Consider the following 23,579-nt stretch of genomic DNA (forward strand, 5'->3'; position numbering starts at 1 on the left):
ATTATAATTTAGTGTATTTTGCAGTATTTGCTATAAGGTCACCTGTTATTGCATGTTTTTTTATGTAAAGGAAAATAAATGTGGTAAATTTATTTCTACTACTTATTGTATGTATGTATGTATATATACATATATTAGATATTGTGAAGTATTATTAGTAATACAATAAAGCTAATAATTATACAAGGAGATTTACATATTTAATTTGGGAGATTCATGCAAATATTTTTTATTATAAATCATAGACAATCAGTATTTATTGAAGTTACACTTTTATTTCTGCTTTTATATCTGTTTCTGCAGGCCTAACGAGGTATGGAAGAACCGAGAAGCCACTCCTGACAACAAACCACTTCTCAATGACAGAGCCATGGAACAGCCAGAGTCAGCCCCTAGGGATGGGTGTAGAGAGAATAGGGAGAGTCTGCACAAAGTAGGATATCTAGAAGATTTAGTGTCCGAGGCTGCAGTCTTTCCAGAGGATGCAGCAATAAAGAAAAAAGGTCATACAGTAATAGTAACAGGAGATGAAACAAAGGTCAAGATACCTCAACTACCAAGCATACCAAAGAGGGCAAAAGCAGGTCATATAGCAGAGGGAGAACAAGTTGCAAACAAAGCAGTAAAAAACGCTACTGAACTTCAGTTTTCAGATAACGAAGTTACATTGAGTGAACTGCGAGAAACAGAAGTGCCACAAAGAACATCTCTTAGGAAAGATGTTACTTTTCCTAAAAAAACACTTTATGCAGAGAAAAGCCCAGATGACTTATCTAAAATGCTTGAGATTTCAGCCAGGTCTGCAGAACAAGATGTAGAGATGACAAATGTACAAGAAAAAGCATGCCAGTCAGCTGACAGTGTGACAGCAATAGGTGACATGCAAAATTATCCTAAGGCAAACCATGTATTGGATGAACAAGACGTTTATGGAGAAAATCTTGTAGCAAAAGAAAGAGTAGTGGACCTTGCTATACCAACTGACCCAGCAAGTGAAGGAGATGAGAATTTGCCAACCTCAGGTAGTACCATGAATAAGATGTCTCAAAATGTAAGAGAAAAGGCATATAACAAAGTTCAGGATACCGGTGATGATCAAGAACTACCAGAACAGAAGCTCATAGAACAAAGATTGTTTGACAGAGAAAGTGCAGATACGTTTTCTGCAAATATACAAGAGGCAGAGGGAACAGAGAGCATAGTCAATGTAGAAGAACAATATATATCTGAGACAACTGATGGTGAAAGCAAGATTAGTGTTTCACAAAAGACAATAGGCCAGAGAGAGCAAGAAGCTACAAGTAGAGCTGAAGAGACTGTATTTTTGGAAAACACATGTGAAACTGTTGAAGAAAATAAAGTTATAGTTCTTGCTCCTGCTAGAGTAACAGAAAGCATACTGTTGGTAGATGAAATACTGCAGGATCCAAAATATGTTAAGCACACAGTAACAGAAAATACATGTGCTGTAGATTCAAGACTGCAAGACACAAGAGTGTGTGACGTAGAGGAACAGAAAGACAGTGGTTTAAGAGATACTATATTAGAAAAGGTAGAAGAAGATAAATTTAATCAGGAGAGCACAGATAATACAGAGTTTCAGAAAGTAGTGGTTTCACTAAAGAGAGTCTCTGGGACTGACCATACACAAGATACTTCAGCTGAACAACTGAACACACAAGTGGTAACTATAGCAGAAAATACAATGCCAGGGCAAACATACACCAATGACGACGTCCAAAAAAATTATGAGAAAAGGCAAGATGGAGCTGGGATTACCATGGACATTGAAAAGAAAACATGGATCAAAGAGACTACAGACAGACGTGAAAATAGAGTGAGTGAACTTGAAAAGGTGGAAGAAAATATAACACGGCTAGGTGACAGACTGTACAAAATAACAGATAAAGACAGAGAGCTACAAGAGATGACAGTGGCTACTGATAACACAGGCATAGAGACGGACAGTTATAGTACACATAGTGTACAACGGGAAATAAGTAGGGAGAATAAGGAGGAGGCAGATAAAATAGAGGATAAGATACATATAGCTGAATATCAAACTGTGATCGAGTCTGAAGTTATACAACCATTTGCTGAGCAGGCATGGGATGAGGCCTCTATAAGTGTGGTACAAGAAAAAGAAAAAGATTTTATCAATAAAGCACAGTATGTAATGGTATTGGAGAGGGATGGTGTAGCAGTCAATGCTAAGGAGCTAGAGCAGGAGGAACAAGGTATTCAAGGGAAAATTTCCACTGAGGAAAATAGAGTTGGTGAGATAGAAATATCCCAAATTTTTTTTAACAGAGTAACATGTAAACAATGCCAAGATACACTGGAAGAGAATAATATAGAAAAATATCAGTACCCAGATGATACATTGGAAGTAGGATCAGCTATAGTTAAAGAAGAATTAGATCAAAATACGATTAGAAATACACATAATTTTCCTAATGAGATACTCGAAAATGAATCAATTGGAGCTGGAAAGGCAAGTGGGCAACTACTTGAGAATATCAGTAGACCCGAAGTAGCAGCAATTAGCATAAAAGAGACATATCTTCAGATATTTGGATCGCTGGACAAAGAAGCCTCGACAGCCAGAAATGTAACAAATCAAGAAGATAGTTTGGAAGTAGAAATAATTAATCTTCCCAGAAAAGTAGGCAGCCATAAAGAGTCAGAGGGTCAAGATAGTTTACAGGAAACATGTCTTTTGACAAACAGTTGTTCATCTACAGACAGAGATAGATTTGGTAAAGTAACAGATTTAGAAGATAACATAGAAGAGGAATACCTTGGGACAGCAAAGATTGAGAAAATAGACACAGTTGAGCAAGTTTTGGATCTAGAGGAAAAAGGTTCATGCATTTGGACAAATAGTAGACTGGTTGTAGAAGCAGCAACTAATAAGGATACTATGGATGAAAACTATGAGGAAGCAGATACCTCAAAAGAAGTGGATGATCTAGATGATTTGAGTACTTACCTTTTGATAGATGGGAGTCTTAATATGGAAGAGGTTTATTTTGGAACAACCAAGATTAAGAAAACAGATATCGTTAAGCAAGTAATAGACCAGGACAAGGAGAAAGATTCATTCCTTTGGACAAATAATAGGCTGGTTTTGGAAGCATCAACAAATGATCAGACTATGGATAAAAAAGATGACATTAATAATACAAGTATTTGGACAATAGAGGGATTAGACGAAGAAACCGATAGATCAAAAGAGGCAGTTGATCAAGAAGTTTTGAATACTTGTCTTTTGATAGATGGTAGTCTTAATATAGAAGAAGTATACATTGGGACAACCACAATTGGGAAAACAGACATATCTGAACAAGAATTAGATCAAGAGAATGAAAATGATTCATGTCTTTGGACAAATAGTAGACTGGCTGTGGAAACAGCAACAGATGAGGGCACCATGGATCAAAAAGATGAGGTACATAATACAGATATCTGGACAATAGAGAGATTAGAAGAGGAAGCAGATAGTTCCAAAGAAGTACCTGATCAAAAAGATGTGAATACTTGCCTTTTAATAGACATGAGCCTAGACATGGAAGACGTATACCTTGGAACAACCAAGATTAAAAAAACAGACATAATTAAACAGGTATTGGATCAAGAGAAAGAGGATTCATGTATTTGGACGAATAATATGCTGGTTGTAGAAGCATCACCAAATGAAGAGCCAATGGACCAGAAAGATAAGGTTCATGATACAAGTGTCAAGACAATAGAGAGATTAGAAGAGGAAGCAGATAGAGCAAAACAGATAGTTCATCAAGAAGATTTCAATGATTGTGTTTTCATAGACAGGAGCCTAAATATGGAGGAGATGTACCTTGGGACAACTAAGGTTGAGAAAACAGACATAGTTGAGCAAGTATTAGATCAAAAGATGGAGAAAGATTCATGTCTTTGGACAAATAATGGGCTGGTTGTAGAAGCATCACCAAATGAAGAGCCAATGGATCAGAAAGATAAGGTCCATAATACAAGTGTCTGGACAATAGAGAGATTAGAAGAGGAATCAGATAGATCAAAAGAGGTAGTTCATCAAGAAGATTTGAATGCTTGCCTTTTCATAAACAGGAGCTTAAATATGGAGATGTACCTTGGGACAACTAAGATTGAGAAAACAGGAACATCTGAGCAATTATTAAATCAAGAGAAGGAGAAAGATTCATTCCTTTGGACAAATAATGGGCTGGTTGTAGGAGACTCTACAAATGAGGAGCTTATGGATAAAAAATATGAGGTTCAAAATTCAGGTATGCAGACAATAGATAGAGTAGAAGAGGAAGCAGATAAATCAAAAGTGGTAGTTGGTCAAGAAGATTTGTATACTTCTCTTTTGATAGATGAATCAACCAGAATTGAAAAGGCAGTGAGTCAAGTACATAAAGCAGAACATACATGGTTCTTGGCAAATGAGAAGCCACGTAAGGAAGCAGCTAGTGGTAAAGTGCCAATAGCTGAAAAATATATCGTGGAAAAAGTACCTGAAGAAGGTTTGCTTGCAAGAAACAGCCTTTATGAAGCACACAGTTTATTTGGGGAAAATTATAGAGTAATAGATAAAGATAGAGATGGGCAGAAACACGAGCAGCAGGAAAGAAAAGAGGAAAATATAGAGATAAGATATAGGACAGAGGGCAGTGTGTCTGTGGTAGAGCAAGCTGGACAGTTACAGGAAAAAGAGAATAGAAAAGAAAAGACACAACTGGAGGACACAAAACCCACTGTTGAAATCAGGATAAAAAATACAGAGACAGTAGAAGAAGTAATATACTCTGTGCAAGACTCATCTTGTAAAGAATTGGAAAAAGTAGGAGAGAAAGAAAATCTTGAAGAGACAGCAAAGACAAATGAGAACATAAATAAGACAGTAGATCTGTCATTAAGTATGAAAGCAGAAGGAATAATACTAGGGGCAGTATCTGATGAAGGCAAGAAAGAAGGAAATACAATGTGTTTTCAGGACACAATTTTTCCATCAACTTTAAATGAAAGAGAACAGGAATTAACTAAAGCCAAAAATAAAATGCCTGAGGACAAGGTAAATCACGAGGACGATGAACAAACGTCCTCACTTAGATCAGGTAAAATAGAATTAGATATTATAAAGTCAGAAAATATAGAAGAGAACACTCTGAAGGAACCTGTATCACAAGAAACCCAACATGATATAAAAGTGGAAGGACATAAACAACCAGACCATGGAGATCAAGACATTGACATATATTCCTTAGGTAATAGTTCACCAGGGGCTAAGGAAAACAAAGCTCACATGTTGTCAGAGTGCACATTATCTATATCTCCTTCTCAAACCCTTGGACAACAGATGAGCTCAGAAAAGAAGACATTGAGCAAGAGAAAATGGCAAGTAGGGGAGGTATGTGACAGTCTATGACCCAGAAGAGGAAGAGACACCCTGCATGGGATGTGGTTAATTCTGTGATCATCTGCAAGAGGAGGGAGAGGGATGTTCTTTGGGGAGAATGGAAAGCAGAGAAGCACTGAGCAATAGACATATTAACTGTGATGGCACTCTGCAGTTATAACGTAACGGAGGAAGTGAGAAGCGAAATATTTTTTTATGTGTAAAAAAAAAGATAGATAAACAGACCAGCTCACAACAATGTCAGGGTGCAGTGACGTCACCGGGTCTTCTGTGGTTGCACAGATGCTTTTGAGCCCACAGATTGAAATAGATAAATTATATAATCTAGCGCTCCAAATAATATATTATACTGTATAGATATCATGTTATTCTCAATAAAGCAAGTAAGAATTTTCTTTGGAACGCTGGATAATATTCTTTATTTGTGCACTTGTCATTCCATTACGATGGTGTTGTACAGAGGGAATCTTACAGCATATTTGAAAGGAGTTTTCTTACAAAGGACATCTGCAACACTGGGACCCCAACCACTACGACTTCCATGATCTCTAGAACGTGTTCTGCGTTCTAGTAAATGGTGAAGGTCCCAGCGATGTGTCCCCTAGAGATCATACATTTATTTTATTTTCTACAGGATAGGTGATAAATGACCTTTGTGTGAAAACATAGGGTATTCTAATTATTTTCTCTATCAATCACCTTATTAGGCTCACCGAAATACTGAATTTTGAACCAAACTCATAGGATAAAATGACAGGGAATTATTAACCATAATTCTTTGTCTATTTTCAGCATAGTTGCAGCATTAGCTGTGATATTTAAAGTGCATCGTGGTGGACAAGTTCCCTTTAAATTGGAGAATTACATGATAGCCTTTAAGGTGTAAACCAATGGGCACTATGAGCACCTGCTGTACAGCTCCCCAAAACGAAGGTCTTGTCTTGCCCTAACTGTCCAGCATTGGCTGGAGGTGTAGTAGGAGAGCACAGTCTCCCAGTGGCTCTTCTCCAGTTCACATCACCGAGAGGCCTACAGTTCATAGAGCTATACAAAATACAACAATGCCATTGATAATGAACTGTTGCTGATACCGCAGGTTGGAACCATTTCAGTTAGCAGCAACTACCTATATACATGGCTATACTTCATAGCTGTTGGTATGTTGGCAGGTTTACTTGATTCTCATACCTCTCCAAACTGGTGGGCTATCTTCATAGTAAAAGCTAAAGGAATAATAGGAAAAAAAAGCACAGCAGCGATGCCCATCTTGTGGAACTTGTAGAAATTATAATTCCTATAGACATTATTAATTAAGTCGACATAAAAACTAGACGTTTTAAATGTTTAAACGATTTTTGTTGTGTCCAGAATTTCCATACCGGGAGTTGTTATTCTTTACATATCTGTAACTGCAGAGTGTCCAACACTCCTTCAACACTAATGGCAATCCCACTCGCCATGCTTTCTACAATATTTTCCTTCTTCAACACCATGGAGCATTCTGTTTGCTTTTTCATAGGATGCTTCACAGCTTTTTCTCTTATGTTGCATCTTGTTTGCGTTCCCTTGTACGCCTTCTAGTAGCTTCCATACTTCCACAATTCATTGTTTATTGCTTCTGCTCTTTTCTTGGACTGCGCTCTGCATTCATCTAGTACATTTACAGCAAAACTATGCAATTAATCTCTCCCAGATTTCTATGGTACACAGGTCACTTTAATAATCCCTTTGTATTATTAGCGTTTTACTAGTTAGGAATATGTTTCTCAAACACTAAAACTTGTAAACTTCAAAGTTGTTTCCTCTGTGAGCAATTGTGTTGTTTCTGCCATCTCCCAGGTTGGAAGCAGAATTGTCTTTTTTGATGCTTGTAATGCGCTGGTTATATTGTACTACTGTACTTCCTGCTGCATCCTGCTTGATTACCACCTAGCACCACACCATACCACACCATACCACACCATACCACACTATACCACACCATACCACACCATACCACACTATACCACACCATACCACACTATACCACACCATACCACACCATACCACACCATACCATACCACACCATACCACACCATACCACACCATGCCACACCATACCACACCATACCACACCATACCACACTATACCACACCATACCACACTATACCACACCATACCACACTATACCACACCATACCACACCATACCATACCACACCATACCACACTATACCACACCATACCACACCATACCATACCACACCACATTATATCAAACTATACCACACCATACCACACTATACCATACCATATCATACCACACTATACCATACCATACCGCACCATACCACATTATACCAAACTATACCACACCATACCACATCATACCACACTATACCACACTATACAACACCATACCACACTATACCACACCATACCACACTATACGACACTATACCACACCATACCACACCATACCACATCGTACCGCACTATACCACACTACCACACCACAATACCACACCATACCACACTATACCACACCATACCACACTATACCATACCACATTATACCACACTATACCACACCATACCACATCATTTCACACTATACCACACCATACCACACTATACCACACCATACCCCACTATACCATACTATACCACACCATACCACACCACTATACCACACCGTACCACACTATACCATACCACACTATACCACACTATACCACACCATACTACTGGTCCACAAATGATCTCTACTCTGTAGCCTGATCCTTTTACTTTCATAAACCTAAAGAACTACTACAGAACTACATTCATCTCCTGTGTTTTCAACTTTACTATATGTTTGAGACATTTTTTGCTGCTGCCTCATGGTATATACCTTTTAAGACATCATGTCTTTCTTTTCCATATGTTATAGGTTGCAAAGTGCCATTCCTCTATAGTGCTGCTTGATATATAAAAATACTCCTCAGTTTAATGGTAGATTAGAGAACTGTAGTATATAGCTTCCTACTAACAAAAAAATTAGATCGTTTCAAAACCGGCTGCAATCCTACAGAATAATTTGACTACACTCAAACTTACAATTTGCATGTAGAAATGGGGCTATCTGTGGCTGTCCATGCTAAGCTGCTGGTCTTGTGTTTGGGTCTTTTGTATGAGATTAGAATATTATGAATGGAATGGCTTGCTTGGTACTAATAATATGTTTTGTGCATTTTCTACTGTTGTAATCTGAAAGTTACAAACATCCATTCATAAATATGCACATATTTGGCCCATGTATATGAATTTACATTTAATTTTGCCTTTACAGGAAGCACCAAGCACCGACTCCCTTCTGCGCTGGTGTCAGGAAGTGACATCAGGATACCGCGGTGTACGTGTAAATAATTTCACCACATCATGGAGGAATGGTCTCGCCTTTTGCGCTATACTTCATCACTTTCACCCTGAAAGCATGTAAGATGATGGGATCCAAAGTTAAAACTTTAGAGTCTGAAAAACATTTATATATTTCGTTATTAATTAGTGTTCATGGAATTATAGATCCTTACATTATAGTTTTACTGGTACAATTTCAATATTTCGATAAATTTAGATATTTCAGGATATTTATATGTTGTGACAAACATGGCATTAAGGTTTGGGATGTAGCTGGCAACGTTTTTGTAACATAACTCACCAGTCAAACTAGCCATGGTCAGGAAACCGAGAAGTTCAGCAATCCAAACGAGATTCACAGAATCACAAATAAATAGCAATGTAAAATTATCATGTTAAACTCAAACTAGACAATGAGCAGTTGCATGCAATATAACAGCAACACAGCGTATTAAACATGATAACTGGCACCTGGCGGACAGGGAACGGGGCCGTGTCGTACAGGACCTGCAAACATCTTGCAGAAAGTTAAAATAAAAACTATTAATACGATTAGGAATAATTTATTTCACATATGTGAAAATAATTTGAGTTGTGCATGACAATATGTTTTATAAAGGGGATATAATGAGGAATGTTCTCCCTAACATGTATTTTACTTTATTGCAGTAACTATGAAGCTTTGGATCCATTAAATGTGAAGGAAAATAACAAAAAGGCACGTTGTCTCCATGCTTAAAGTATTTTTTTCATGAGAAATTATCTTTTGTGTAATATTTTCATACTTTTTCTTACAGGTCTATGATTGTTTTGCTTCTCTTGGGATACCACCACTTCTCTCCCCATCAGACATGTTGCTTCGCCCTGTTCCAGACAAACTTATTATCCTTACATACATCTGCCAAATACGATCTCACTTTATGAGCAATAAGAATTCTGATAATCTCCCTGTTGCCTCTCAGACTGCTGCTCCTTCACAAACTTCTAATGACACTCAGAAATCACATACTGTCTCAGAAATACATGCGGACTTGAAGGCTTCTTCAAAGCAACAAAACTTATCCCTGCAAAAAAGCATTAAAAACTCCACCTCTGAGGAACATATTGATCCACACGTGAAACAAAAGGTCTCAAGCACAGTCTCTGATGAGCATCAGGAGAAAAAGCCATATTCTGAATGTCAGACAGGAGAAGAACATCTTGTAAAAAATAAGCCAGGTAAAATCAACATAAATCTTTCTTCTGTTCAGTATAAGAGCAAAGAAAGGGGCAAAAGTGAAGCACAAAGTCTAGAGGCCTCTTCTGAGAAACAAGATTTGCCAACATATTTTCCGGTCGATAGTTTACCAAGATACTCAACTGAGGAAAAGAGGACAATTGGGTCTCAACCTGAAAAGCAAAATACAAAAGTGACTTCTCCTCAGGTAAAGGACATTTCTAATACTGAGGAACACACTATGGCAAACGTGGTTGCCAAAGGACTGAATAATTCTGGGATAGTTCCACCTCCTCGCATTAAAAAGAGACTAAGCGTAAATGGCAGTCTATTAGAGATGAATCTGGATGAGGGGGAGTCCTCAGCATCAGCTCCAGTGGCTCCTCCACGAAAGGGAGGAGCTTTAGGTCACTTGCGTGATGCTGACCTTGTGAGGAAAAGACGTTCTCTAATTCGATCGCAATCACTTTCCCAAGATGAGGAGACAGATCTTACAGGAAAAAGTCCTGAAACAAGCTCTAGACCTTCTTCTCAAATTATCAGCGGTTAGTAGCATATAAAACTGACTGCCTGATTTTCAATAATGGCTTTCGTCCTTCTTCCACTTTGCAATTTGAGCAAATACTTATGCTTATATTACTGCTATACAAGATAGTCTCTGACTCACACACTATTTCACATAGACTAACCAAAATGGCATCAACTTTTAAAAAAGGAAGGATATTTGGGAAAACACAGTATAGATGTAGAGATTCCGTCTATGCTATACAGTATATAACAATACATATGCATGAATAGGGTCTTCATGGGTATGCGATCCAAAAACCAGTGATATTTGTGGAAGAGAGAGAAAAAAATATGGTGAACCATAAATGGTGCTGCTGGTATAGAGGTGGAAGGAAATTGGAGATATTTGAGATGGCATATGATTTATTGCAAGAGGCTACGCGTTTCGACACTAAACCAGCGTCATCATCAGGCCAAGTATACAAAACAGTAAAAATGTCTCCTTATATGTAGGTGACACCACCTACATATAAGGAGACTTTTTTACTGTTCTGTATACTTGGCCTGATGATGACGCTTCTTCAGCATCGAAACGCGTAGCCTCTTACAATAAATCATATGCTATATCAAATTTCTCCAATTTCCTTCCACCGCTATACCAGCAGCGCCGTTTATGGTTCACCATATGGTTTTCTCTCTCTTCCACAAATAATCCTAGCGGTAATTAACTCTAGTTACTGGTTTTGAACCAGGCTGAAGCGGTTTTATGGTCCTCTTATAGCCCATTACAGAGTTGTGCTTGGGGCTGCACAACCTTAAAGGGAATGTGTCGCTAGAAAATTATTAATTTTTTTTCAGTTAAACAGTTAGTATATAAATGATTACACATTGTTTTAATTTTTAAATTTTTTCACTAGTCAGGAAATATAAATTAGATTCTAATTTATAACATTTCTATGTGCTTGTCACTAGAGGGAGCAATTCCCAAAATTGCAGCATTGGCAATGTGGTAAAGCAACCTCATTGCTTTATGCTGCAAATTTTGAGTAGACACACTCTCTCTAGTGTACTCACACAATTCCCCCTTCCTGTATCCTGGCTAGTGCCAGGAGAAAGGAGGGGGTTGAATGTTCAAACCTCCTACACTGTGTGCCGCCATTTTCTGAGCGAATGCACAGTGTAGCAGGATTAGATACAGTGGTAATCAGACAGTATAACACTAACATACACACACATTACATACACAAGCATAACTTACCTGCTCCTGCCGCCGCTGCCGCCTCCGCTCCTGGTCCTTGCGTCTGCGCTGCCTTGAACATATGGCCGGAAGCCGCGACCGGAAGTCGTCATCTTACTGTCCGGCCGCGGCTTCCAGTCCACATCAAAATGGCGCCGGATGTCGCTCTACCAAAGACCTTCCTTTTGGTCTGTGTGGGAGCGGCGCATGCGCCGTTCCCACACAGACGGCGTACGCTATAGTGAATGGAACGGCTCCCGTTCACATTCTCTATGGGGATGTATGTGCCGTATTCCATCTCTGTATGTGTCGTTAATCGACACATACAGAGATGAAAAAAAAATTGCAGCCCCCATAGAGTAGTAAAAGAGAGAAAAAAGAAAAAAGTACAACACAAAAACACAAATAAATAAAATTTATTTTAATGACATACTAAAAGCAATATTATATAAAAAAAATATTTCTCGCGACACCTTCCCTTTAAGAGATCATTACAATTGTCTTTCCTCTGTCCTATTCCCTATATTACTCCAGGTGATCTGCACTATATGGCGCCGTCCTTTTTTCGCTTTTACTTCTAAAAAGGAGTGATACACAGTGAAGACCCATGTTCAAAGCTTTGTTTTTCATCCTACAAATGCTTGTTTTACAGAACCATATCCCTCAACATCCACATCTACTTCTTCCACTGTGGTTCTAACGCCAGAAACACTGGTAAAAGTGGAGGAAACGCTGGTATGTATAAAAATTGTAATCATCATCCTTTATTTATATGAAATCATTCATGATGTCATTCTTGATAAATGTTGTATCATTCACATCAGTGTCATGTCTGAGTAAAAGTTAGTGCTATGTAATCCAGAAATAAACATATTTCAGGCATGATCAAGCCCTCTGCTGTTTCTGTCGCTTCTATCTGTATTAAATACTGTATTGGTCTTTTTTTATCAGCAGACGAGGACATAAAAAACACAAGCCCTGATGTGAGGCAAAGAAAACACATGACTCATATTCCCCAAGTGTTCAAGTTCTTAACCCCTTAACGACATGTCACGTACAAATAGAAAGAATTGAATTGTATTCGGCACACTCTTGGAAAGGTAAAGTGAATTTATTTAGAATTTTTTCATAATGCCAGTGGCTATATGTGCAACGTAACGTTTCGGTCAAAAGACCTTCGTCGGGCACTAGAGGAGCATATACAGGTAGTTTAGTATAATATAGCTATTCCATAAGCAAATACAGCATGTAAAGTATTCCGTTTTACAGGGAAATGTATTTAAGAAAATATATACAACAAAGATGTGTACAACATTGGGTAATATAAAAAAGGAAAAGTGTCTAGCATCATGGGACAGTGTAGAGCATCAGGTAGTCTTCTGTAGATAAACATGTTTTGTATGTATAAATACATCTGTACATATATATAAATGTGTGTGTTCCGTCAGTAGTAGGTGGAATGTAACCGGACCGTGTATGTGTAGCAGTTTGAGGAAACAACTGTACCTGTCCAAGATAAGATGTCGTTGCGTATCATTGCATCGTGGTGTTGCACACAATATAGTGTAGTATAGGAACAGTAATGTGGTCCATGTCTGAATGGTATCTAAGTTGCAGTTGAGGAAGCAGATGTACATTTAAGATACAAGGTGTCACAGAGAGTCTATCAGAACAGCAGTTACATGCTTATGAGATATAGGGTGAGCAATCGGGCACAAGGCTAGATAGAAGTGAACATGGGAACAAAATACATAGGGAAGGAGATGCATGGGGAAGATAAAAGATAACAAGATAACATAGCAGATATAACTTACCTGAGCCGTGCTGGGGACTGATTTAACGATGTGGCTAGCGCTGAATCTATAATGGTGGCTTGCCGCTCTAGGTGGCGCTAATAGTCCCTGTAGTTTGCCTGCTTTATATTTTGTAAATGCAGCGACGTGGGTGGACGTCATAATGAGCGACGGTGCATGTGTAATGGAATGCACGGCAAGATGGCCGTGCGTTCAACTGTAATGATGGAGTAGGAGGCGTGGAACGCATGGGGGCGCACAGATCGTCTTCAGAGGCGTCGTTGTCAGGGAGATGGGAGGTGCAGTCTAGGGCATCGCCGAACAAGAGCGATAAGCCGCCATTATAGATTCAGCGCTAGCCACATCGTTAAGTCAGTACACTATATTGTGTGCAACTCCTCGATGCAATGATACGCAATGACATCTTATCTTGGACAGGTACAGTTGTTTCCTCAAACTGCTACACATACACGGTCCGTTTACATTCCACCTACTGCTGACGGAACACACATATACATATATATATATATATATATATATATATATATATGTGTACAGATGTATTTATACATACAAAACATGTTTATCTACAGAACACTACCTGATGCTCTACACTGTCCCATGATGCTAGACACTTTTCCTTTTTTATATTACCCAATGTTGTACACATAAATGTTGTATATATTTTCTTAAATGCATTTCACTGTAAAACGGAATACTTTACATCCTGTATTTGATTATGGAATATCTATATTATACTAAATTACCTGTATATGTTCCTCTAGGGCCAGACGAAGGTCTTACGACCGAAACGTTACGTTGCACATATAGCCACTGGCATTACGAAAAAATGTGAAATAAATTCACTTTACCTTTCCAAGAGTGTGCTGAATACAATTCTTTCTATTTCTTCAACAGGGTTGGGACCCCATTCTGAGCACCTGAGAAAAACTAGTGCTATCTGAACAACACCACACGACATGTCACGTACAGTTACATCGTAGCAGCTAATGACAGCGCAACATCACGTAAATGTATGCACTGACAGTGGTGGAGCAGGCTCAGAAGCAGCAGAAGAGCCCACACCATCACCAGCGGGTGTCAGCTGTATGTTACAGCTGACACCCTGATTTAATGGCCATGACCCCTAGCCGCTGATCCGGCCGATTAACCCCTTAGATGCCGCAGTTAAAAGCGACTGCGGCATCTAGGTGGTTACTAGAGTATCTGCACCTTCCCGATGCAATTGTGGGGGTGCCAGTGGTTGCTTTGGCAAACTAAGGCCTAACAATGACCTTCTGTTCTGCCAAGTACGGAAGTGAATAAAAATGTTGTACAAAAGTATAAAGAGGAAAGCTTAAAGTTAAAAAAAACAATAACTGTCTTTTTTCCCTTTTTTATTATAGGGAAAAATGAAAACATTAAAAAAGTACACATATTTAGTATCGCTGTGTTCGTAACGACCCAACCTTAAAACTATCACATTATTTTTCTCGCAGGGTGAACACCATAAAAAACAACAAAAAGAAACAATGCCAGAATCGCTGTTTTTTGGTCACCACCCCTCCTAAAACATACAATAAAAAGTGATCAAAAAGTCGCATGAACCCCAAAATAGTACGAATAAAAACTACAACCCGTCCTGCAAAAAACAAGCATAGCATTTTTGCCATAGAAATGTAAAAAATGTATGGCTCTCAGAATATGGTGACACAAAAAATACATTTTTAAAAAAAACAACTGTCAAATTATTATTTAATTTTTAATACACTACCGTTCAAAAGTTTAGGGTCACTTAGAAATTTCCTTATTTTTGAAAGAAAAGCACAGTTTTTTTCAATGAAGATAACATTCAATTAATCAGAAATACACTCTATACATTGTTAATGTGCTAAATGACTATTCTAGCTGCAAACGTCTGGTTTTTAATGCAATATCTACATAGGTGTATAGAGGCCCATTTCCAGCAACCATCACTCCAGTGTTCTAATGGTACATTGTGTTTGCTAACTGTGTTAGAAGGCTAATGGATGATTAGAAAACGCTTGAAAACCCTTGTGCAATTATGTTAGCATCGCTGTAAACAGTTTTGCTGTTTAGAGGAGCTATAAAACTGACCTTCCTTTGAGCTAGTTGAGAATCTGGAGCATTACATTTGTGGGTTCGATTAAACTCTCAAAATGAGAGCTTTCATGTGAAACTCGACAGTCTATTCTTGTTCTTAGAAATGAAGGCTATTCCATGCGAGAAATTGCCAAGAAACTGAAGATTTCCTGCAACGGTGTGTACTACTCCCTTCAGAGGACAGCACAAACAGGCTCTAACCAGAGTAGAAAGAGAAGTGGGAGGCCCCGCTGCACAACTGAGCAACAAGACAAGTACATTAGAGTCTCTAGTTTGAGAAATAGACGCCTCACACGTCCTCAACTGGCAGCTTCATTAAATAGTACCCGCAAAACGCCTGTGTCAACGTCTACAGTGAAGAGGCGACTCTGGGATGCTGGCCTTCAGGGCAGAGTGGCAAAGAAAAAGCCATATCTGAGACTGGCTAATAAAAGGAAAAGATTAATATGGGCAAAAGCACACAGGCAATGGACAGAGGAAGATTGGAAAAAAGGGTTATGGACAGACTAATCGAAGTTTGAGGTGTTTGGATTACACAGAAGAACATTTGTGAGACGCAGAACAACTGAAAAGATGCTGGAAGAGTGCCTGACGCCATCTGTCAAGCATGGTGGAGGTAATGTGATGGTCTGGGGTTGCTTTGGTGCTGGTAAAGTGGGAGATTTGTACAAGGTAAAAGGGATTTTGAATAAGGAAGGCTATCACTCCATTTTGTAACGCCATGCCATACCCTGTGGACAGCGCTTGATTGGAGCCAATTTCATCCTACAACAGGACAATGACCCAAAGCACACCTCCAAATTATGCAAGAACCATTTAGGGAAGAAGCAGGCAGCTGGTATTCTATCTGTAATGGAGTGGCCAGCGCAGTCACGCAGATCTCAACCCCATAGAGCTGTTGTGGGAGCAGCTTGACCGTATGGTACGCAAGAAGTGCCTATCAAGCCAATCCAACTTGTGGGAGGGGCTTCTGGAAGCATGGGGTGAAATTTCTCCCGATTACCTCACCAAACTAACAGCTAGAATGCCAAAGGTCTGCAATGCTGTAATTGCTGCAAATGGAGCATTCTTTGACGAAAGCAAAGTTTGAAGGAGAAAATTATTATTTCAAATAAAAATCATTATTTCTAACTTTGTCAAGGTCTTGACTATATTTTCTAGTCATTTTGCAACTCATTTGATAAATATAAGTGTGAGTTTTCATGGAAAACACAAAATTGTCTGGGTGACCCCAAACTTTTGAACGGTAGTGTACCTATGGTGTCGCTGTAATCATATAGACTGGCAAAATAAAGTTAATATGTCATTTATAGCGCACGGTTAACAATGTAAAAAAAAAAAGAGCAGAAAACAATGTCAGAATTGCTGTTTTTTGGTCACCTTGTTTGCTAAAATAAGGAATAAAAAGTTATCAAAAAGTCGCATGTACACCAAAATGGCACCAATGAAAATGACAGATTCTCCTGCAAAAATAAGCCCTCACACAACTCTGTTGGCGGAAAAAATAAAAACGTGCGACACTGGCCACACATCTAATGATTATTTTTTATTTACCCCATTATTATATCACCTTATTATGCCATGACATGCTCTGCATATCTCAGCTTACATATGCCCCCACATTATAAACGGAAGTACAAATAGAACCCCAAACAGAACTACTGCCAAGCAAAATCCACACTCCAAAAGCCAAATGGCGCTCCCTCTCATCTGGGCCCTGCATTTTGCTCCCAATACATAGTATGGGAGCACGGACTGTGAAAAGCAAAAGATAGGACATGTCCTATCTTTTGCGGTACACTTCTATGGACCGGATACCTTCCCGTAAATAAATGGGAAGGTGTCTGTAAACAATAGAAGTGAATGGGTCCGTAATTGCGGACCGTAATTGCGGTCCGCAATTACGGACGATTTTTACGGTCATGTGCATGGGGCTTAAGTCTGGAATGCTTATATTGGGCCCTCAGCCTTCAATATTTTGAATGCTTTTAGTTTTTGTCTTATTTTAGTCAGTAATTCCATATTCATCCATATGGATCTCCTTTCATTTCTAGAGATTTTGAGTGTATAAACTTACTACACAAGTCATGTAATATATCTTTAAGAACTCTGCATTTAGCTTTGGTATCTCTATTTACCATTACATGATCCCAGTTAACACGACTTAAGGGGGTTTTACACTGGGCGATTATCGTGCAGACGAGAATAGAACGCACGCTCTATCATCTGCTGGGCATATAGTTTTAAAATAGTTAAATATTATCGTTGTCGGCAGCACATCTTGATGTGTAAATAGGGAGACGCACTGCCGACATGATAATAATGTATGGGAACTAGCGATCGGAGTAACGACCGCTCGCCCCATCCATAGCTCCATGTGACAGGAGCAAACGAGTGCCGATCAACGATGTCTCGTTGATCGGCCCTCACTGCACCTGCCGAATATCGGCAGGTGTAAAAGGCCCTTAAGTGCTTCCCTCAGTCGATTGAATTTTGCTTTCCTAAAATTCCAGGTTTTTGTAGCTCCCCTCTGTAATGTTTTATTGAATATTTTTTGAAACCTACCATATTGTGGTAAAGGAAAATAGGGGCTAGGAGGAAACCTCCAGCTCACCAGCTCCACGTTCTTGTGTTCAGGTCTCGCCCGGATCTCCGCAACGGCACGCAGCAGTTAACATGAGAAAAAAGAAGGTAGGATCCAGCGAGGTATAATAATGTGAGGAAACTCGGTTACCACTTTATTGGATCATGAACAATAAATAACGAACACAGGAAAAGAATATTATTGTAAGGTGGTTTAAGATGGCAGGTATAAAGAAGCCTACGCGTTTCGAGCACGGTCTTTGCTCTTATTCATGACTAGTTCTACAATCGACTGAGGGAAGCACTTAAGGGCCTTTTACACCTGCCGATATTCGGCAGGTGCAGTGAGCGCCGATCAACGAGACATCGTTGATCGGCGCTCGTTTGCTCCTGTCACATGGAGCTATGGATGGGGGCGAGCGGTCGTTACTCCGATCACTAGTTCCCATACATTATTATCATGTCGGCAGTGCGTCTCCCTGTTTACACATCAAGATGTGCTGCCGACAACGATAATATTTAACTATTTTAAAACTATATGCCCAGAAGATGATAGAGCGTTTGCTCGTTCATCTGCCGATCGTTGCCCTTTTTACACAGGGCAATTATCGTCAACGAGCGTTCTATTCTCGTCTATACTACCTTCTTTTTTCTCATATTGTGGTAACTATTGCCCAAGTGCTCCCGGACCTCCACATCTGATATTGTGTCTGGTTTATTAGATAAGACCAGATCCAGCACATTATGCCCTCTGGTTGGTTTATCAACCAACTGAGCAAAATAATTCTCTTGAATTGTGTATAAAACTTACAGCTTTTACACATCCATCCAATTAATGTCAGGATAGTTAATATCCCCCATTACTATTTGCTGCCTTTTCTATTTTTTGCAGCATTTCATCCTCAGCCTGTTCCGCTATGTTCGGTGGCTTATAACAAACTCCATCTAGCAGTTTACCGTTATTGGCCGCTTCAAGAATATTTACCCATAAAGTCTCCACACTGTCACAGCCCCCCCCATGTCTTTATTCAGCATTGGTCTTAGACTGCATTTTACAAACAGACAAACCCTACTCTATCTAACCCCGCTTGTGTATCCCCACCTTCCCTCCCCTAGTTCCTAGTTTAAAAGCTCCTCCAGCCATCTAACGTTTCTTTCCCCCAGCACAGCTGCACCCTCCCCATTTAGATGCAGCCTGTCTCTAACATAGAGCCTGTAGCCGACAGAGAAGTCAGCCCAATTCTCCATGAACCCAAACCCTTCTTTCCTGCACCAATTTCTAACCCACTTATTTAACTCCCTAATCTTTCTAGTGACGCTCGTGGCACTGGTAGTATTTCTTAAAACACTACCTTGGTAGTCCTGGACTTCAGCTGCTCTCCTAGTTCCCTAAAATAATTTTTAAAGACCTTCCATCTCCCACTGACTTTCTCATTGGTACTGATGTGTACCATAACCGCCGTGTCTTCCCCAGCCCCACCCAGCAATCTGCCTGTTTGATCCACAATATACCGAATACAAGCACCCGGCAGACAACACACTGTTTGGCATTCACGGTCTCGGCGACAGATACCCCTATCTGTCTGCCTGATAATAGAATCCCCTACCACCAGCATCTGTCTGACCATTGCTGCACTCCTACTCCCATCCTTCCTACAGCAGTCATTGTCCTGTTTGCTAGGAGCAACGTCCTGCTTTAGTGATGCTGGCCCTGGACTTGCATCCCTAATATCAACCAAACAGACATATTCGCTAGGTTGTGCTAGTTCAGGACTAGCCTCCCTGGCACTCTTCCCACTACCTCTTCTTCTAACTGTTACCCAGCTACTAATCTCAGGATCCTGAGCTTGCCCCCTTCTACCTACCTCCATCTCTCTGACCCCAGCCAGTGCTTTCTCAGTGAGCTCTAAATTCCACTGCAGGTTTGCAATGCTATCGCCACACTGCTACCTGTAGATAGTATCACACATAGCCCCCTGTAGATAGTGCCAAACCCAGCCCTCTGAAGATAGTGCTACACAGCCCCATGTAGATAGTGCCACAGTCCCCCCTTCGTAGATAGCACCACATTCCCCCCTTCGTAGATAGTGCCACGCAGCCCCCCTTCTAGGTAGTGCCACACACTCCCCCCTCATATATAGTGCCACACCCCCTTGTAGATAGTGCCACACACTTCACCCTTGCAGATAGGGCCTTACGCTCCCTTGTAGATAGTGTCCCAGACTCCCCCTTGTAGAGAGTGCCACACTCCCCTTTTGTAGATAGTGACACACACCCCTTGTAGATAGAGCCACACATTCCCCCCTTGTAGATAGTGCCCCCAAACAAATTTAAAAAAATTAAACTTACCTAGCCCCATTTCCATGATGAACGAAGCTGCAGAGTCTCACAGCCTCCTAATTGGAAATCGCAAACCTATGAGACACTGAGACGTGAACCTTGCATAGGGCGGCATTATCCAGTGATGTCATGGCGCTGGCCTGCGCAGGGATTCTGTCTCAGCGTTTTATAGGCTGCAGGCCTATCGTGGACTGTAGTCTAGTGAATGGCGGAGCAGGGAGCTGATACAATTGAATGTGGCAGTCGTCTGGAAATCCGGGACACCGTGCCAAAAATTCGGGACTTGGTGCCCAGAAGCCCAACGCTAGCGACACCACTGGTTCAATAGTTTATAAGGGTCTCCTGGCCCATGTCAAAGGGGGGGATTGGGCAAGTGGAAACCTTCCTGCGTGCGCCTTTGCTGCTCTACTCCACTCACTCCTACTTACAGCATATACAGCTATTAAGATTACATTAGGAGAGGCAAATAAAATATAGTGTACTTTGAAAATGTGAATTAAAGATAATGCCTTTGTAAGAGTGTGAAACAGCCGCTCATGTGTGAAAGTGGCACTTTAATTGCCTTATATTTGTGTTGTTTCACTTTCTTTCCTGCACAGGTCTAGTTCCTGGAGTAGGGATGTGGCTATGTTATTTGTATATGTACTTGTGAATATTCTTTGACATTGTATTGTGTTCTTGTTTGCCGACAATGGTGGCTCACACTGTCTAATATGATGGGCTGTTGTGGTACTCAGGCGCCATGAGAAATGGCCTAGGAGCCATATGCTAATACTTTGTGAACAGTGTAGTGAGGACACAAAATAAGTAGGAATTCTGCGTGACATACACGGGGCTGAGCTAAAGTGTTAAAAAGGGTCTGTTTCCCCCAGTTGAGGTGGAGTGCATGGGCTATGGCCCTGGAGGAGAAACTGTTGTAGTTATAGCAGATGGAGATGCTTAGGAGCCTCCCCGCATCCTGTAAAAGTGGTGACAGCAGGGAGCCTTCCCGCTAGCAGAGAGAATTGAGATAACCTGGTTGAGTTGCCAGGGAGCCTTCTCATGAGAGAGATTGTTGTTCAATGGGTGGAAGTTGCCAGGGGGCCTCCACGCAGTTAAGAAAATTGTCCAGAGAGAAAGAGATGGCCTAACAATAAAAAGGACATTACCCCTATATCATGGAGGAGTTCAAGCCCTATCTGGAAGTAAAGTGGTGAGACACCATTGCCCGTCTGTACCTGCAGTTTACCGCCATTATTTGTGTAACATTCAATGAGACTGTGCCCCTCTGCTGAGAAGTTGTTTACCCCCTGTGGTTGTTTGTTGAGACCACTTGCCTATATAAAAGAACTGTTGTTTTTGCATCAAATTTTGACCTACTGTTACCATTGCAACTAAAGGAGGTTTTACACAGGATGATTATCGGGCAGACAAGCATTAGTATAACGCTCGTTGACGATAATTGCCTTGTGTAAACAGGGGAACGATCAGCAGATAAACGAGCAAACGCTCGATCATCTGCTGGTCGTATCGTTTTAAAAAATTAAAAGATTATCTTTATCGGCAGCACATCTCACTGTGTAAACAGGGAGACGTGCTGCCGACATGATAATAATGTATGGGGACGAGCGATCGGAGTAATGACCGCTCATTCCCATCCATAGCTCCATGTGACAGGAGCAAACGAGCGCCCATCAACGATGTCTCGTTGATCGACGCTCGCTGCACCGGCCGAGTGTCGGCCGGTGCAAAAGAGCCTTAAGACCTTCCTTCCTTTCAGAGCTCGACTTACAGCCTGAATATTCCACGTACTTCCTGTTCTAACTGCTATGCATTATATTCTTCTCAGATTCTTAAAGACACCAGCCAGTATGTCACCTCTGAGCTAGCTGCCCTTGAGCAACACCAAGAAGAAATTGACTCAAGAGCAGCCATAGTAGAAAAGGACCTTCGACTGCTGATGGAAAATGGTAAAGAATTATAAACTAAAAGTGTACGGATGTAGCCAAGTTTATCTTGACTCTGTAGCGTGATATCACACAACAAAAGCCATTGAAAATGTCAAGTTAAAGTTTCTTGGCACTGTGCATTTAATGCGTTAAAATTAAAAATAAAGATGGCTGTTTGTTAGGGCCTGTTCACATCAGCATTGGGCTTCTGTTTGGCTTTCCGTTTATCTGTTCCATCAGAGGAACAGATGAATGAAAAGACAAACAGAAATGATCATTTTGATTTGCATGTATACTGTATGGGGGCAGCTAGAGGGGCATTATACTGTATGGGTGCAGCTATGGGGGTCATTATGCGGTATGGGGCAGCTATGGGGCATTATAGTGTATGGGGCAGCTTTGGGGCCATTATACTGTATGGGGGAATTTGTGTGGGTATTATACTATATGTGGGTATCTGTGTGGGCATTATACTGTATGGGGCAGCTATGGGGGCATTATACTGTATGGGGCATCTGTGTGTGCATTATGCTGTATGTGGGCATTTGTGTGGGCATTATACTGTATGGGACATCTATGGGGGCATTATACTGTTTTGGGCACCTATGGGGCATTAGGCTGTATGGGGGTAGCTATGGAGCATTATATTGTATGGGTGAATTTGTGTGGGCATTATACTATATGAGGGCATCTGTGTGGGCATTATACTGTATGGGGCATCTATGGGGCATTTTACTGTATGGGGTAGCTATGGGGGCATTATACTGTGTGGGCGCATTATAGTGTGTGGGAGGCACGGGTATTATACTGTGTGGGGGCAGCTACAGAGGCAGTATACAGTGTGGGGGTTTCTATGGGGGCATTATACTGTTGGGAGGCACTATGGGAGTATGATACTGTGTGGGCTGAGCCGGGTGTTTATGGGCGGGGTTAGAGGCGAGGCTTAGAACGGAAAAAAATGTACACGTTACTCTCGCCACATCGGTTGTCCCTCTTTGCAATTCTTTAAAGCCTATAACAACAAAGGCAAATTGAAGTAAATTGAAACAAAAA

The 23,579-nt window shown here is 40.5% G+C and overlaps 1 protein-coding gene across 1 annotated transcript in view; it reads left to right on the forward strand.

Moving 5' to 3' along the window:
* The window catches only part of LOC142660156 (uncharacterized), a 152,988-nt gene that overhangs the window by 125,776 nt on the left and 3,633 nt on the right, over positions 1-23,579 (forward strand). Inside the window, exons 9-14 of the mRNA XM_075836738.1 lie at positions 304-5,410; positions 8,731-8,876; positions 9,468-9,516; positions 9,596-10,559; positions 12,411-12,493; positions 22,427-22,547. Of these exons, the coding sequence (XP_075692853.1) occupies positions 304-5,410; positions 8,731-8,876; positions 9,468-9,516; positions 9,596-10,559; positions 12,411-12,493; positions 22,427-22,547 (6,470 nt within the window). The remainder of the gene's footprint in view (positions 1-303; positions 5,411-8,730; positions 8,877-9,467; positions 9,517-9,595; positions 10,560-12,410; positions 12,494-22,426; positions 22,548-23,579) is intronic.

This window comes from Rhinoderma darwinii, chromosome 9 (genome assembly GCF_050947455.1).
Source record: "Rhinoderma darwinii isolate aRhiDar2 chromosome 9, aRhiDar2.hap1, whole genome shotgun sequence".
NCBI classification, from domain to species: Eukaryota; Metazoa; Chordata; class Amphibia; order Anura; family Rhinodermatidae; genus Rhinoderma; species Rhinoderma darwinii.